This window comes from Styela clava, chromosome 4 (genome assembly GCF_964204865.1).
Source record: "Styela clava chromosome 4, kaStyClav1.hap1.2, whole genome shotgun sequence".
Taxonomy (NCBI): domain Eukaryota; kingdom Metazoa; phylum Chordata; class Ascidiacea; order Stolidobranchia; family Styelidae; genus Styela; species Styela clava.
In genome coordinates this window covers 5,508,050-5,523,534 of record NC_135253.1, presented here as the reverse complement: position 1 = coordinate 5,523,534, position 15,485 = coordinate 5,508,050, and the positions used below count along the sequence as shown (strand labels likewise).

The 15,485-nt window shown below is 36.5% G+C and overlaps 1 protein-coding gene across 1 annotated transcript; it reads right to left on the bottom strand.

Annotated features, from left to right (window-relative positions):
* Positions 1–5,655: 5,655 nt before the first annotated feature.
* LOC120325719 (centrosomal protein of 85 kDa-like) lies at positions 5,656–14,586 on the bottom strand. The gene has a single exon (XM_039391835.2). The coding sequence runs from the start codon at positions 9,627–9,629 to the stop codon at positions 7,620–7,622; it is 2,010 nt and encodes a 669-aa protein (XP_039247769.2). The 5' UTR covers positions 9,630–14,586; the 3' UTR covers positions 5,656–7,619.
* Positions 14,587–15,485: the final 899 nt, after the last annotated feature.

Genomic DNA, 15,485 nt, shown 5'->3' with positions numbered 1-15,485 from the left:
AAGTAGCCTAGTTATTCAATGATCGAAATAGAAAAATGAACCAGTTGAGTCGCAAAGTAAAGATAGTCCTACCTAGCTTACTTTATTTTAATCAGATGTAACGCGACAGTAAAATAAAACTGCAAGATAATTCGAAACTAAACAACAAAACACGTCGGACAACAAAGAAAGAGCAGCGGCCAATGAATCCTTAATGCGCGTGTGTCGGTGACCGTACATCTGAGCCCACGTACATTTGAACCCATGTATATATCCGCGGATTCAATCTATATGCGGGTGCTGAAACCCATGGGTTAGGGTTAGTATGGGTTCAAATATCCGTAAAACAAAACGAAAAATTTCATAGGTGCAATAGTATGCAGGTGCAATTGTCGTCGGTTTAAATGTAATGGAACCGCGTCTGTCATGTGCCAAACGCGGGAGGGCCCACAGCGAAAAGGGGCCCAAGCGGTTAGAATTAGGAAATTTAAGCCGCAAAACCAAAAGCTTCATTGCAAAACCTATAATGCACATCTTATAACGTTGATGTTAGTTCTGCTCAAATCGTTTTGTTACGTAACAATGCCAAGGAGTCGATCGATCTTCGGCGTCTTGTGGTTTGATCGCACCGGCAAAATCACGAAGGCTGTCAGAATGTCGAAAGCAAAACCTCTCAGTGGCGCACAGAAACACAGAAAAAGGGCAGAAGAGGAAGCACGTATGGAAAAAACTAAAGTAACCAAGATAAACGGCAAATTTTAGGTTACCATTGCCTTTTAATAGCGACATGTTAAGCTTTTTGACGAAATAAAAAAAGGGTTGTTTTAGCTCATGTCAGTATGTTAGTCGTTGCTTATGTCCAAGAATTTTTAGGGTCATTCCCACGAAATATTTTTGCGGGGGGGGGGGGGGCGCACGAGAATCTTGCTACGCCACTGCACTGTACACAATACATTGAAATTTGCTTCAGTAAATTTGAATGTTGATATTAAAAATATTGTCTTTAAAATTTAAAGTCATGTCTCAATGTCTGCAAAAAGACGAGAAACTCTTATAGAATTTCATATATTTGTAGAGACGGAATTTCATGAAATTCTGTCTCATGTACCTACTAGGTAGCTATCTCTGCACCCATGCATCGAGAGAATCTTACTTTCTTGGAAAGCTTTTAAGTTCTTATTTCTTGAGCAGACCAGCTGAATGTTCCAAACAATTACTTAAATTACCTATGATTGACAATGAGTCAACAGAAGTTCCTCGGCGTATTGAAATGTATTTAATATTCTCACAACATGTAATGGAGATATTTATATTAGCTGTTCAAGAACTGGAAAAAATGAAACTTCAACAGCATATGTTTTCATTATTCTTACCAAATTAAGAAATAGGTAAAAATCTCCATCTGATGAGAAATATTTTTGGGTATGATGTTCATTAACTGCTGAAGCTCAAAAGGCAACTGAAGATTTTAGATTATTTCACAACTCTGCAATAACGTATTCAGAAAAAATATTTGACTTTGATGAAAATTCAACATTTGGAAAATTATCTCTTTTGGGTAATCTTTCTCTAAAATATCAGACACTTGCGAAAAATTGTAGAGCATTTGAAGCTAGAAGACAAACTTAATTTGAATATGGATGACTAATTTGATGAAGATGCACTCATTCAAAAAACTTTTGGCACGATTCAAAACACTAAACTGTTCACAGAATGAAGCAGTAAAAACAACAAACAGTAAATGACAATCTTAAGTGTGTTAATTTATTCAAAATAGTTTCATTTGTGCTTTCTATTCCCGCAACCTCAGCATATTGTGATCGCATTTTTTGTGTAATGTCATCTAAATGGCGCAGTGAAAGGAATAGATGCTCAATACAACTAATGAAAAATGAGTTTTTAATATACGAGGTAAGGCTAAAAAGAAACGGGACTGACGTCACAGATTGCGCAACACGATTAACCATCGGTAATCAACACTTTTGCAGTGTGGCGTAATATGTGTTCTTTGTTTAACAGCTGTTTTGACACAATATCGCAATTATTTTTGCTTTTCAGGATCCATAAGTGAATGGGATAAATTTCTTGTTGAAAAAAAAAATGCTGTGCGAGGTCTGATGGAGTTTTTTGGCGATAGGGGGTTCAATTAAAGAATGACGAGTGAGCAAAGAATTAACATTAAATTTTGTATCAAACTTGGAAAAACGGCGACTGAGACTTTGCAGATGTTGCGTGATGTATATGGAGATTCTTCCATGTCCAGAACAAGAGTTTTTGAATGGCACTAGGCTTGCACGTAATTTACGGAATTATTTCGAGTTACGGAAGCGAAGTTACGAATTACGTAAAGTCGTAATTATTGGTCGAGCGCTTTCGCGATTGAAACGAGCTCTCTTCAGAGCAGTCGATTGTAAAAAATTAAAGTTTAAGTAAAAGAAGTTAGAGTTCCGGTATTCGCAGCCGTTTTTCTCTCTCTTGTTAGGCAGATGGGGAAGGGATAACGCGTCATTTACTAACCTATTATCAACTTATCTAGGATGGCCAATGTACATATTAACCGTAGATAAGGAATAGAATTGTGTTGAGACCGATGGACGTCAACACACCTGGTTTCAACTTCTTCGGGTGAAATGACTAAAGAATGTAGGAGATCAACTTATAAAACATGGTCTATTTGTAAGTGCCGTGATAATTAATGTCGCGCTTATCAAGCAGCAATATAAAGACGGAAGAGAAATTGCGTAATGAACCAACGCAACTTAGTCTTTTCGGCATCGGTAAAGCGATTGAGACGGCAAAGAAACAACAATACGACGGGATTTCCCGTGTTTATTCTGCGCGAGATCCATTTTCTATTACAAAATCTTGATGTTCTGTTACCGATTTTATCGTTATATATCTGTCCGGACTTGGCATTGCTCAATATGTTTTTCACAATGCCTCGCAATATGTTGGCCAAATATGATTACCTGTCTTTACCAAATGCGGCAACTTATTTTGATTTATCGTCGACTCGAATACCACCGGCACTCGACCAAACTTGTGTCAATCTTGGCAAATAGGATTGTCGACTTGAAAAATAAATTAATAATTTCATGAGTGCAAAATAAATGTCACAAAATGCATTGTTTTGCGATAAAACTTTGTATTTTCGGAGAAGGCATGTCATATAAGTACGGTATTTTAAATAATGCGCAAATAATTAATATTTGATCTAAATTTATCGCAAATATTGTTATAACTTTTAGGCCGCTAAATGATTTAATGTAAAATGAAGCATGGAATTCGGAATTTGGTCAATAAGTCGGCATCAATAATTATTAGAAAATGCTAACTAAGTAGTAAAGTCGGATATTGTAAAAAACGGTGAAATAACGAGTCTTTGTCGCGAGGCAAGCGAAAGTATATTCAAACGAGAGAATACGCTTGTAGTTGATTAATAAATTAGCAACCCGGAATTTTTATTTAATACGAAAGTCGTATTAATACGTTAATACGATGTAAAAAAGTGAACTATCGTTTCTTAAATATATTACCAGTGTTGGTAATGATAAAATTGATCGCATAAAATTTGGTGATAAAGTGGATAAAAAAAAAATCAAAGCTAATACAAAAGATAAAAATCAGAATAAAATTACTTTGAATTCACTCCTTGATATTTGTCTTTAACATCTGTCGCCGTCGTGTAGTACTGCCGGGAATATGGAAACCAAACTTCGATGTCCCATTCGGAATAGAAGTGGATTAAATTGGTTGTTATGATAGGTTTAAATGTGTGAAAAAAATATCGCAATTACGGGGTCATTACGTAATCGATTTTGCCGTAATTACGGAATTGATTTTTGTCAATTACGTGCAAGCCTAAATGGCACAAGCGATTTGTGGATGCAGGGAGGATGTGGAGGATGATCCGAGGTCAGGGAGGCCTTGCACTTCCACTACTGATACCAACATCGAAAAGGTTTGGCAGTTGGTTCGCAGTGACCGTCGCTTAACAATTCGCGTCATTGCCAACGAAACTCGTACTTGAAAGACACGTGTCGTCAATTTTCGGAATAAATAAAACGTGACCCACAATTGCTGAAGTCAGCAAAGAGTCAGAACAAATATAACTTTAAGAATTATAAACTTATGCAACTGCAAAATTAGAGCTTGATTAGGTCAATGTTAAATGAACATTGAATGAAAAACACATGAAGATTTTTAAATATATCTTTTTAGCTTGTATATAATTTGTATTTCATTTTTTTATGTTTTTCCTTCCTGCAAGTTACAAAATAAATGACGGTAATCGATGTCCTTTATTGAGAGTTTCCATAGTTGGCAACCCTACCTGGGATGTGGATGCTTTTTCGTTCCTAACGCACCAAAGATTCCTCCTTTGTATGCTTAACTAGGAAAACTAAAGATAGCCGAAAGTAATAATACCGGAACGTGTGCAACGGCATTATGGAGATTTGCAAAAAAAGTCAAATTCATTTTAGTGGATAAAGTACGCGCAACTCTTTTTTCTAATATTTGCCGCAGTTGACCCGATTTTTGTTGCAGAATATATCCTCGCACTGACTAATTCACGCATTTTCGAGTAGCAAAATAGTACCGTCCTCGAGACTTCCGAAAGCAGAGGCAATGTATTATTGTCATATTCCGCTGGTAGGATGCGTAGGAATAGGAATTCTTTGCTGATAAAATGATCGCGTACAATCCACACGCAAACATATTGGGTATTTCGGTGTGCGTCAGCGTAATAGTATCACTTCTACAAATATATATCGTGTCAAACCACGATGAATAGATTTATATATGATTCGAACGAAGCGAATTTAACAGATAATGAACAAATCCATGACGAGGATGCAGATTAAGACTGGGCATTTTTGAAACACTGGCATTTTAAAATCAAATCGAAATTTTGTTTTAGATGGGATCAGAATAAAACAAAATTCAGTCTTTTTCTATTTATCTATGATTGTTAACAGAAATCACAATATTATTATATATATATATTTTGTGTCGGTTGTGTATTGTTAATATCTTATATCGAATGAAAGTCACAAGCACGAGCACAAATCAATTTATTCTGTCACGCTAATTGGACCTCCCGAAGCATGCGGTTGTGTACCAGGTTAAGGACTAAGGTTATGCGACATCTTGGTGCGCATACTTCAGGAGTACCCGCTAATTTTTATCACTCGACGCATTTTCCAAGGTAATATCCGTAAGGCATCCAGAGCGCAATCCCTTATATGTAATTAGTTTCGTATATGCAGCAGGATAACATACGTTAAATAGTTAGGTAACAAGAATTAAGATATTACATTTTCATTAATGATTCGGGTTAAAATAATTATCACTCGCGTAAATGAGTGGGTCGGTCGCTCTGATCTCTTGTCTCGTCTGATTTTTAATAGACCTATTGTGTATGAGAAGTTATTCTATTGATCTTTTATACAATTTACCTGTGGGCGCTTTGTCCGATGAGCTAAATTGCCATTAAATGATTTGTTTGAATTATACTTGGTTACAATTGGCACGGCAGCCAGACAGTAGCTCGGTACAATCTATTAAAAGTTGCTTGTGAATCAATGCCAGTAACAAGTTTGAATTTTGTCCAAAACACTACGTATGTCGTATATGTATGACCTATATTACTCATTTTGCAAAATACGATTCGGCTTTGCCTTTCACTGAAAAACAACTTTATTATTTTAAAGTATATTTAAGCAAGAAAAGACACGCACCATTGACAAACAGAAACTAGACGCATGCACATAAATCACACACTGCTAACAGATGAAAGTGGCAAAGCTAATTGGGCAGAAATTTATTTAGCGATTCTAAAACATTGCAAGTCTCAATGAAACTTAGGTCCAAAAAACGCGAACACGGATAATATAGTTAAAACTTTTGATGGTGGCGAGCGAAATATATAAACACCAGGCTCCAAAATATCTGAACACTATAAATGAATATAAACTTAGTATCTATCCCTTACCAATGCTTACCATTCGGATTACGTATAAGAGAATTGTTTTCTGCGGGTTTTCACATAGCATTTAAAGCAAAAATACCTAAACTTAAGATCTCTGTAATTTGAAATTATATCAAAATAGATAGATTCACAGCAAATTGAAATCATGATTTTTGACAAATTTTTCGAAGGTGTGTTGCACAGCAGATTAATGTTTTCAAAATGACTGGACCAAACAAAGTTGCGAAAATGACAAACAGACGGTTCCAATTCCAAAATGCCAAGAGGAATATCTAATATTGAAGAATAAATTCGAAGGACAAACTGAAACAGAATAATTTTTTGTCTTAAAAAGATTTAACAGTGTTTTATAAATTGAGTGGTGAGTAAAGACAAACATTCCACGCGGTCTGCAACAATACAAACATTCAAAAATACCACTATTAAATTGCACTAAAGTTGAGTAAAGCTATACCAAATAATACGATAGCACCAAGTCCTTGCCACTATAACATTTTTAAGCCACTGCAACTGCAAACCTTGAATACAAAGAAAAATAGCAAAGGAACATTTTCATTCGAATAAAAAACAAAATGATAAAAAAAATTCCTGAGTAATTCATTGATGTTGTGTGTGCCTTTTTTGTTTGTAGAGTGAATATATTACACACAGTGACATCGGCCGAAGCTAATAAGTTTTGCAGTTCGATTTCACATTACTACAGGGTAAAAGAGCCACTAACACATTCCTTCAGTTGCGAGATGCATAGTTAACCCAGCCGAAAGATCGAATTCCAATCTATGACAAGCGTAGAACATCTTAAAACTCAATACAATTTTTTGTTTGTTGTGATGATTAATTTTCCAAACATATAATAAATTGAATTTTCTTCAGATTTAATTTCATATGAAAAATGGAATACAAACATCATGACAGCTTTAGTAACTCAGTCGACCTGTGCTTCAACATTTTTAACAGTTAAGCCGGTTTTGGGTGAATGCTAAGCTTTGAAAAGCATTGTAATCTCATAAGTCGAAGAATTGAATAATCTAGGAGAATCAAACGTAATAAGTAAAACATATGCAATATAGTAAAGGGCAACAAAACATTCAGTGAACACTCACTACAGTAATATAATGTATAAATACTATTATGATTTGCCATCACTTCGGCCAAAATAAAAAAAAGTAACACGTTATGTTAAATAAGAGATATACATTCGGAAAAGATGCTAAAATCTACCAAAACTGCAGCCAACAAGAGCAAATAAATAATCGATTCAATTTTAAGTCTTTTAACCCCTGGTTGGCACGAAAAGTCTCCAGTAGATCCCGATGAATGAATCATACGATAATAAAATAGTTGAGTATTTAAGTATTTGTGAATACAGTGTATGATAGGGTTAAGGATAAGAATGCAAATTATTTGGCATTATTTCTAACAATAAATATCAGCGCAAATTGAAGCAAATTTACTGTTTTACCTTCTTTTAAACTAAAACCTCCAAAATTAAATTTGACGATAATGCGACGCAAAGGAGCTTATGAGATTCTGAATGGGTGAGCTTATAGCATACGGTATGTGATGCCATACGTGTTTGAATTTGGCTAATATGACTCATGTACGGGATTCGAATAGATAAAGAATGGTTAGTAACAGTGACATAATACTATTGTGTAGCGCAATTTTGTCCTATATTCTCGGCGTATCGATTTGAAAGTGTTGAACGAAGTTCGTCAATATCGCGACGTAGTTTCCGGACGTCAGTTAATCTCTTAGTCATTTGTTCCACGGTAAGACTCGCGCCTGCGTCACGTTCGTCCATTTCTTCTTCAGTTAAACCGACCGACGATGGACGGACGCCCAATAACGCTGATAAGTTAGGGTCATCCCCTCTGGACGTTTGAAGTAAAACTTGCGTCACTGCTTCCAAATCCCGAACAGCAATTTGGGTTTCGCGTTGAAGGCGGGATGCCACCCGAGCAGCATCGCGAGAAGAAGACCGCTCACTTTCGAGAGTACGAAGTTGCTCCAGAAAAGACATTTTTTCTTCCATAAGCTGCTGGTTTTGGGAAGCTAATTTCGTCATGGCAGACTGTACTTTGGACGACGTATGTTGTTTGGCACTCAATTCACGTTTTAAAGTTTGTGTTGCATTCTCCTCTTGCTCAATACGTTCTTCTAGTTTCGCTATATCTGATCGGTGCTGTGTTGTCAAACTTTTGATCCGCATGTCTGCGGCAGCCAGAAGTTTCGCCGCGTCTTCTCGGTCGCGATGCATTTGATCGAGTTCGCGTCTTGTGTCATCGAATTCTCGTCTCTCGGTGACGCCGAGTTCTTCTTGACTATTTTCAAATTCAGTAATCTTTTTGGAAAGTGCCTCTATCTCTTCTTCTAGAAGAGCGTTCTTTTCTGTCTCTATTCTCAAACATTCTTCTTTTTCCCGCAATATTGCGTTTGCTTCGTCGTACTTATTTCGGATATGATCCAAATCTCCGGCTAATTTTTCTTTGTCGTTAGACAAATAATCCATGGTTCGTTTTATTTCTTTGCTTTCTTCCATTGTAGGAAGATCCCCCAAATATCTTTCCAGACTTTCTACGCGCCTTTTATACTTTTCTATCCTATCTGATAATGATTTGTGCTTCCTTTTCAGTTCTGAAATAGTTTTATCGCGCGTTCGAAGACAAAATTCAAGTTCTTTTACTTTGTCTTCAAGAATTCTTTTCTCCCTGGCGTTCTGGCTTTTCGTTTCTGCTAACTGGCATTCCGTTTTTCCCAATAAGCTCTGAAGGTCATTCACGTTTTTCTCTTGTTGCGAAAAACTTTCAGCTAAACGAACTCGCATTTTAGCCGCTTCATATTCCGTTTCACTCTGAGAAAGGTCTCCGTTTTGAGAGCATGTGTCTATCGCTAATGAGCTCATAGATCGAGTTATATTGTTCTGTTTGTTTTGCATTACTTGACGCAACGTCGCATTACTGTCTTTTACTTGGTGTTGAAGCGACGAAACTTGCAGTCGTAATTTCACGATAGCTGATTCTTTTTCTTCCAAAAGCGCGTCTTTCACAGACAGAAGAGAATGAAACTTTGACGATGTGTTTGTAGAATTCGCTATTGACGGCGGTAGTCTGCTTGACTGGGAAGAGTAACCATTTCCAATGCTTTGTGAAGTCAAGGAAGATAAATGTTGTCTTTGAGCAGATTCAGTCGCAGATACACGGTTAAATGACAAATAGTCTCTGGCCGATGACACACCGCCCGACCCCGATCCATAAGTACTGTTAGAAGACGAAAAAACTTGCCTGGGGGTCTGTCTATCAGAATGGTCAGAATCAGCGCTGCTATAACTTCCGTATATTTGATCTATAGATTTCTTCAAGTGCATATGCGTAAGGTCCGTAAATCTCATGTTCATTGCGTCTTCAGACGACACTGAGGAGGTAGTAGATGACGAAGACGAACCCACGTATTGAGGTACATTAAACTGCCTTAGGTGCCTTGGTCCCAAATCCGTTATATCTCTGGAAGAGCGAAGCGTCAGCTCGCGCGACGACGGTTCGGGAAGTGAATTGTAAACGCTTGTCAGCGAACTGGTATCGACTGTTGTGGGCAACAATGTTGCCGATCTTCTCTCGTCGCTCTCTCGTCCCATAATCGTCGCTCCATTGACTGCCATCGAACCATATGATCCAGTAGAAATTAGATCCGCCTGGTTGTTATTTCGGCATTAATTTCCAGTTTAATTAAGAATTGTTCAAATAACAGGTCACGCCAATCTCTGAAGATTGTCTTTTCTATCAAAAGATATTAAAGTTACCAATAAAGTTACATCTGAAGAAATAAAACAAATAAGCACAAACGCCTCAATAATAACGAACTTAAAACGAATAGGAACATTCCGTCTACATAAATAAAAGGCAACAATAGAGGGATTAACTTGTGCTGTTGTGTCATTTTGGGCTCCCGTGGAAAAATACTTCGTAGTGCGTTCATCAGGATCTTATCCAATTAAAGCTATGAAGTGAACACATAATGAAACGCCAAACACCTCTTACACACACAGGGATTAACTAAATCAACTAATCTCAGAATGATATGACAGAAATAAATGGTGAGTTTATTGAAAGTATATTTTCATTAAAAATAAACCAAGCATGTGTAAATACGCAAAAAGCTGTCACACGCAGAACTTTTATGGAATAACAGCGATGTATAAGAATGCTGAATATGCGGATTTGGCTTATTGTATTAAAACAGAACCAAAAATGTGAATTGCACACATTCACTGAGGTAAATATGAGCCAAATCGCGCCCCATATCAATCAACTTATTATGTGTTAAACTAGTCAGAGGTGAGTAAATTAATTCATTCTCCTTACAAAGTGAATACGATATGATGGATCATCTACAAAACCACTATATTTATTAAAATTAACCCCACGCGACAATGTCATACAAAGAAACAGGACATTCGTAGGCAAACACGTCTTATCTGGGAAGAATAATAAATGAGCTGATGACATATCTTGAGGACGTTCATCAAAATTTAAGCAAACAGTTAGTTGCATACTCGCTTGATATATAATTATGTGGCGATTTGTAAATATCCTTGAAGTATTATACCGCGGCAATTTCGTTAATTATATATATATACAAATTTCGAGGCTCTTGATGCGATGGCATTCAAAATAATAAAAAATTATTGCGATGGAATATGTTAATCTCCATATAACTATATCTTGTAATATGATTAACTTTCAAGGTAATGTTATTTTAATATAATTGTAAACCGCTCGGCTTTCTGTAGTACCGTAAATATCATAACAATCAAACGTGCCATTCATGTATTCTTAAAGCCCAGTCCAATGTTATTTATTGTTGATTGGCACGCTAATCGTTTTGATTTCCTCTGGCAGTGTGTACACGACCCCTTGCAAAGCAACGAGAAGTGGTCTCAATTAAGTGAATGTTGATCAATCTCGAACGAGTAGACAATAATCGAATGAATTGATGGAATGATAAGTATTTTACGATATTGCCAGTCGAAAATAATTATTGTCCACCGCGGCATAAGAATGCCCCCGCTCTTCATTGACGACTATGTACGAACAATCGATTCTTTATTAACTCGGGTTGCTCTGCAAATCTTGCCACTTACTCCTAGAAGTGCGCGACGAAAGATATTTATAAAATAACCAATCCCAAACGACGATTAAGCGTGGGAACAAAGTAACATAATGATATATTAGGACAAACTACAAACAAAACAAGACGCAATTCACATTATTGAAAGTACGCAACCGCCCAATCTTGTATACCTTTTGTTCATTAATAATAGGCGGAACAAAAACATAGGTCGGCGTTAGTTGAACCGAGGAGCACAAGCTCCATTACAAAGACCTGACATATTGTGGAAATATGGGCTCACCTGTCGGCGACCGCCCAAACTAGACAACCCATTGATACAGGATGTGTTAACAGAAAATTGGAGGACAAGGAACAAACTTGGAAGGCATAGGTACTTGAATATAATTAGCTTGGTTTGCAATAAAAATATCAGAATAAACTCTATCACAACCGGTGATAGAAGGATTAGTAATATAATCATGATCATGTGAACGATCAGTCAGCAGTTGATATGAAATTTGTGGAAGATAATCTTTTAAATGAACAAGAAAATAGGTGAATATAGCATAATTGATTTTTATGGATATAATTGCCAGTTGTCCAAGCAACGGCCTCCATGAAAGATCCATAATGAATAGTTTGGGTTTGGCTTGAGTTTAATAAGTCTGCATAGCAATGCACACTTGCTGAAAATGTGGAATATGCTTAGTTTACAGTGGAAGCTGAAGTTAGTGCTAAAACATTGTCACTTCTAGTGTAAATGACCTTATAATCGCACTTGATCAATAGTGCAGTGCAATAAATAAAACTGTCATATTTTTGACAACTTACCAAGTTGATGTATAAACATACACTGATATGGTGGCAAGAGTTCCACAATGTATCCTAAGAAACTTAGTACATTATACATACTTTCATTTTGATCCCAGTATGTCACAAATTTCCTAGTTTTTATATACCTCCTGAAATTTCTTAACACAAGATTCAGTTAATGAATAGTAAAGTTTATAAAAATTCAAAATCTTTATAGATCTGAGGAATGGTTCAAAGTTAACTTTTTTTTTAATATTCAATTGCTTTTAAATATGTGTATGAGGAACAATCAAATGATATGAGAGCATCATCTATATTCACCTTTATAACATGAACGGTACTAAATTGTCAACTGTCAAGTCATAAATGTATGACCTTCAATAGATTGGATGTTAATAGTTTTATTGTTTCCCTATAAAATGTTTAGATCGTTTGGTGAGATAATGTGCTCTGAAATTATGCTCTGCATAAGCAGGAAAAAAGAGAAACACAAGGCGGTACTAAATTTAGAAAGACCAGAATTTTACTGATTTAGTTCAGCATGTTGCAGACAATTTCTTATTGTCATAGGTGGGCTTGGGCCTGCGCCAGTGAATCATCATCCAACCTAGGTAGTAAGTATACTAAGAAGCACTCCAGAAGTATGTGTACCAATATGGTCCTATGGGCATGGGGTATATTCACTTGGCTAATCAGTCCCCGAACTTGTAATAGAACTAAAATAAGGAAAATTGGAATGAAATTATGGCCTAACCCTAACCTGGTACACATACTGCAGGAGTACCCACTAAAAGAATACCTTGTTGCAAGGAAACTCAGTAAGAAACAAATATGCACAAAACTTCAAATAAAACATTTGGAACGAATTTGCATATTATATTTGCATACTTACTTATTATGACAATAAATTCCGGGATGTGCCTAGCAATCTACTCCATTCCACCCAAGTTTAAAATTTTAATAATGTTCCATTACTCTAACAATAACTTTAATAATGTTTGCTAATAAAGGCCCTGAAGGCTAATAAAGGTTAACTATACCTGGGATATGTTATCATTTTACCACCTGTAAGATGTATAAATATCTTGGGTATACTATTATTTTTACCACGATAACAAACATTAGCAGATGAGACAAATCTAAATTCAATTCATAGGAAATGTAAGCAAAAACTGGAAACCACTGTAGTTGCACCATCATACAATGTTTGAAACAAGCCAAATGGAATGATAAAATGTAAAAAACAATGCAAGTCAATTGGAAAGTATATTCAAAATACAGGTGCCATTGGAATATATAAATTACAAAGAATTACAAATAAATTACATTATATTAATACTGCTAATAGATATCCTCCACCTGAAAGCATAATGCGCCATCTGAATCCTTCATGTCTGATACGGATTTATGCATTGTGAATACTAATTTAAGATTATGTTCAAGATCACTTTCTTCACTTATTTTACAAATATTTTAGAAGTCTCTGGACATTTTTTGGCAACGTGCAATACATATAATCACTAATTAGATATACGGCACTCCCTTCTATGCAAATTATTGATAGCAAAGACTTCAGAAGTTTCAAAACTCATTTCAAACAATATTTATTGGGATTCTAATGCCCTATTGCTTAATATTGGTGATTCATTAATGTCTTTAATTCAGATTAGAAATGCAATGGCCAATATTTAGCCAACCTCCTCAAAACAGGGCTTAACACCTAAAAAACAGATACATAAGACATTAAAACAATAGCAAACAATGCATTTTAAGTTTGACAACAGACAAGTCAGTACAATATACAATTAAGTTATACTAGCCATACTAGATGTGACTTGAAACTACCCAGTTGTTACATGAGCCAGCAATTGTTTCTATTATAGTCAGAAAAATTAGTTTTAGCAGATGGGTGAAAGCTCTGATCAGTATAACTTCAAAGAAACAAACCTTATCAAATTTTGCTATAATCACGCGATGGGGAAGCATATACCAGTAAATATCAGTATCTGTTGTCTGTCACAGATATAGCTGTGTGCAAGGCTATGCACTTTAGTCTCAAGTCATGTTGCTGCTGCAACGAGTCAAGTACAGATCTTGATAGAAAAAAGTTGAATGAATACAAAAATAGATTGAATAGATCGGGTGTACCAAACCAATAAACCAAAGTTAACTTCAAAAACAAACTGCGATTTCGGTAAATGTCTCTGAGATATGAAATGTGTAAATGGTAAAGGTAAATTCAGTAATTATAGGGTCGTCAAGGAGATTCCAATTACAGAATTAGGAAATGTCTATTACCGGTACTGTACCATAAACTTCTTGGACCACCAAGTGGCATAGAGAAATAAGATGGTTTGAGTTTAGAGTTTAAACTTCAGTTGCCTTGCAGCCTTGGGTGTTGTTTAAGTTTACAAATACAAATTATCTGGTACTGAAATAATCAAGTACAAGAATATAGCTGGACTCGTCACGGTGTAACAACGAATCCACTGGCTTACGGCTTCCTTCACTAACAAGTCTACCGGTTTGCATTTAAAACAAATACCAGTACGGTACGTAACTCGTTCCAGGGGTACTATTCCCATACTGCATAGGTCAGTAGACAGTAGGTACAGTACCTGACACTGGGGTCTCCTGAAGTACAGAAGTACGCACCCTCAAGTACTCCTAGTGGGCGTAGCATACCGATTTTATTATTATAATATTCCCAACTACCACTTGGGTACGTCACCCAAAAATTACATCATTACCACGTCATTATCGCAAGAACTTGCTAAAGTATAGGTACGATTGTCCAAAATGGCATCTGTTCCAACTATAATGAACTCACTAACGATCTATCTTTTATCGGTATCGTATCGTTTCAATAAGAAAAATAGCTTGCTCGGTTTCGGATGATTGTCCGCGCGACCATCGTCTATCCGTATACTTTGGAGGGCCATATTATATCATTAAGTCATTGCGACTTCATAGTGATGTAATTTTCGGATGACGTAGTCGGGTGGGGTTTAAGAATGACATACAAAATTGTTGAGCTAGGCCAACTAGAAGTAGGCCTACCGGTACGGTACCGTACTTGCAGCTTGTACTTCCAGACTTTAGGAGAGCCAGACATCGTCTTGGTCTTGGATGCGGAACCGGGCGAGAGGCCACAGTTTGTCATTGCTTAAGCCTGTAAGCCGTTTTAACAACTTTCCTCATCCCAGGGATCAGAAATAAGGGAACCCATCCTATTCAGAATTCAAGTCTTTGTTCCCGTCAGTCAGTTGTTTCAAATCTTTCAGTCTTTATTGCAGATCAGAGAAAGCCATGAATTCAGATTACCGGTAGGCCTATCAGACGTATCAGTTATACTTCATAATATGAATAGTACAGGTACGGTACTAGTGAAATAATACTCTTACCACGCCTCATCAGGGACTTCGACTCCACATTCTATTCCTACCTTCTTTAACAAAGTAGGACAAACAGCCCCTGCTAAATTATTTTTCCGTTATTGTAGCGCTGTGCGCCATCAAACGACCGCATCGTGACAGAATGAAACCGACCTTTGGCTCGAGGCGTCCTTACGTAAGGATGTTTCCCCGGACAT

What these genes read in the sequence shown, in the direction of transcription:
- LOC120325719 (XM_039391835.2), bottom strand. Translation starts at nt 9,629, where the DNA reads ATGGCAGTCAATGGAGCGACGATTATGGGACGAGAGAGCGACGAGAGA.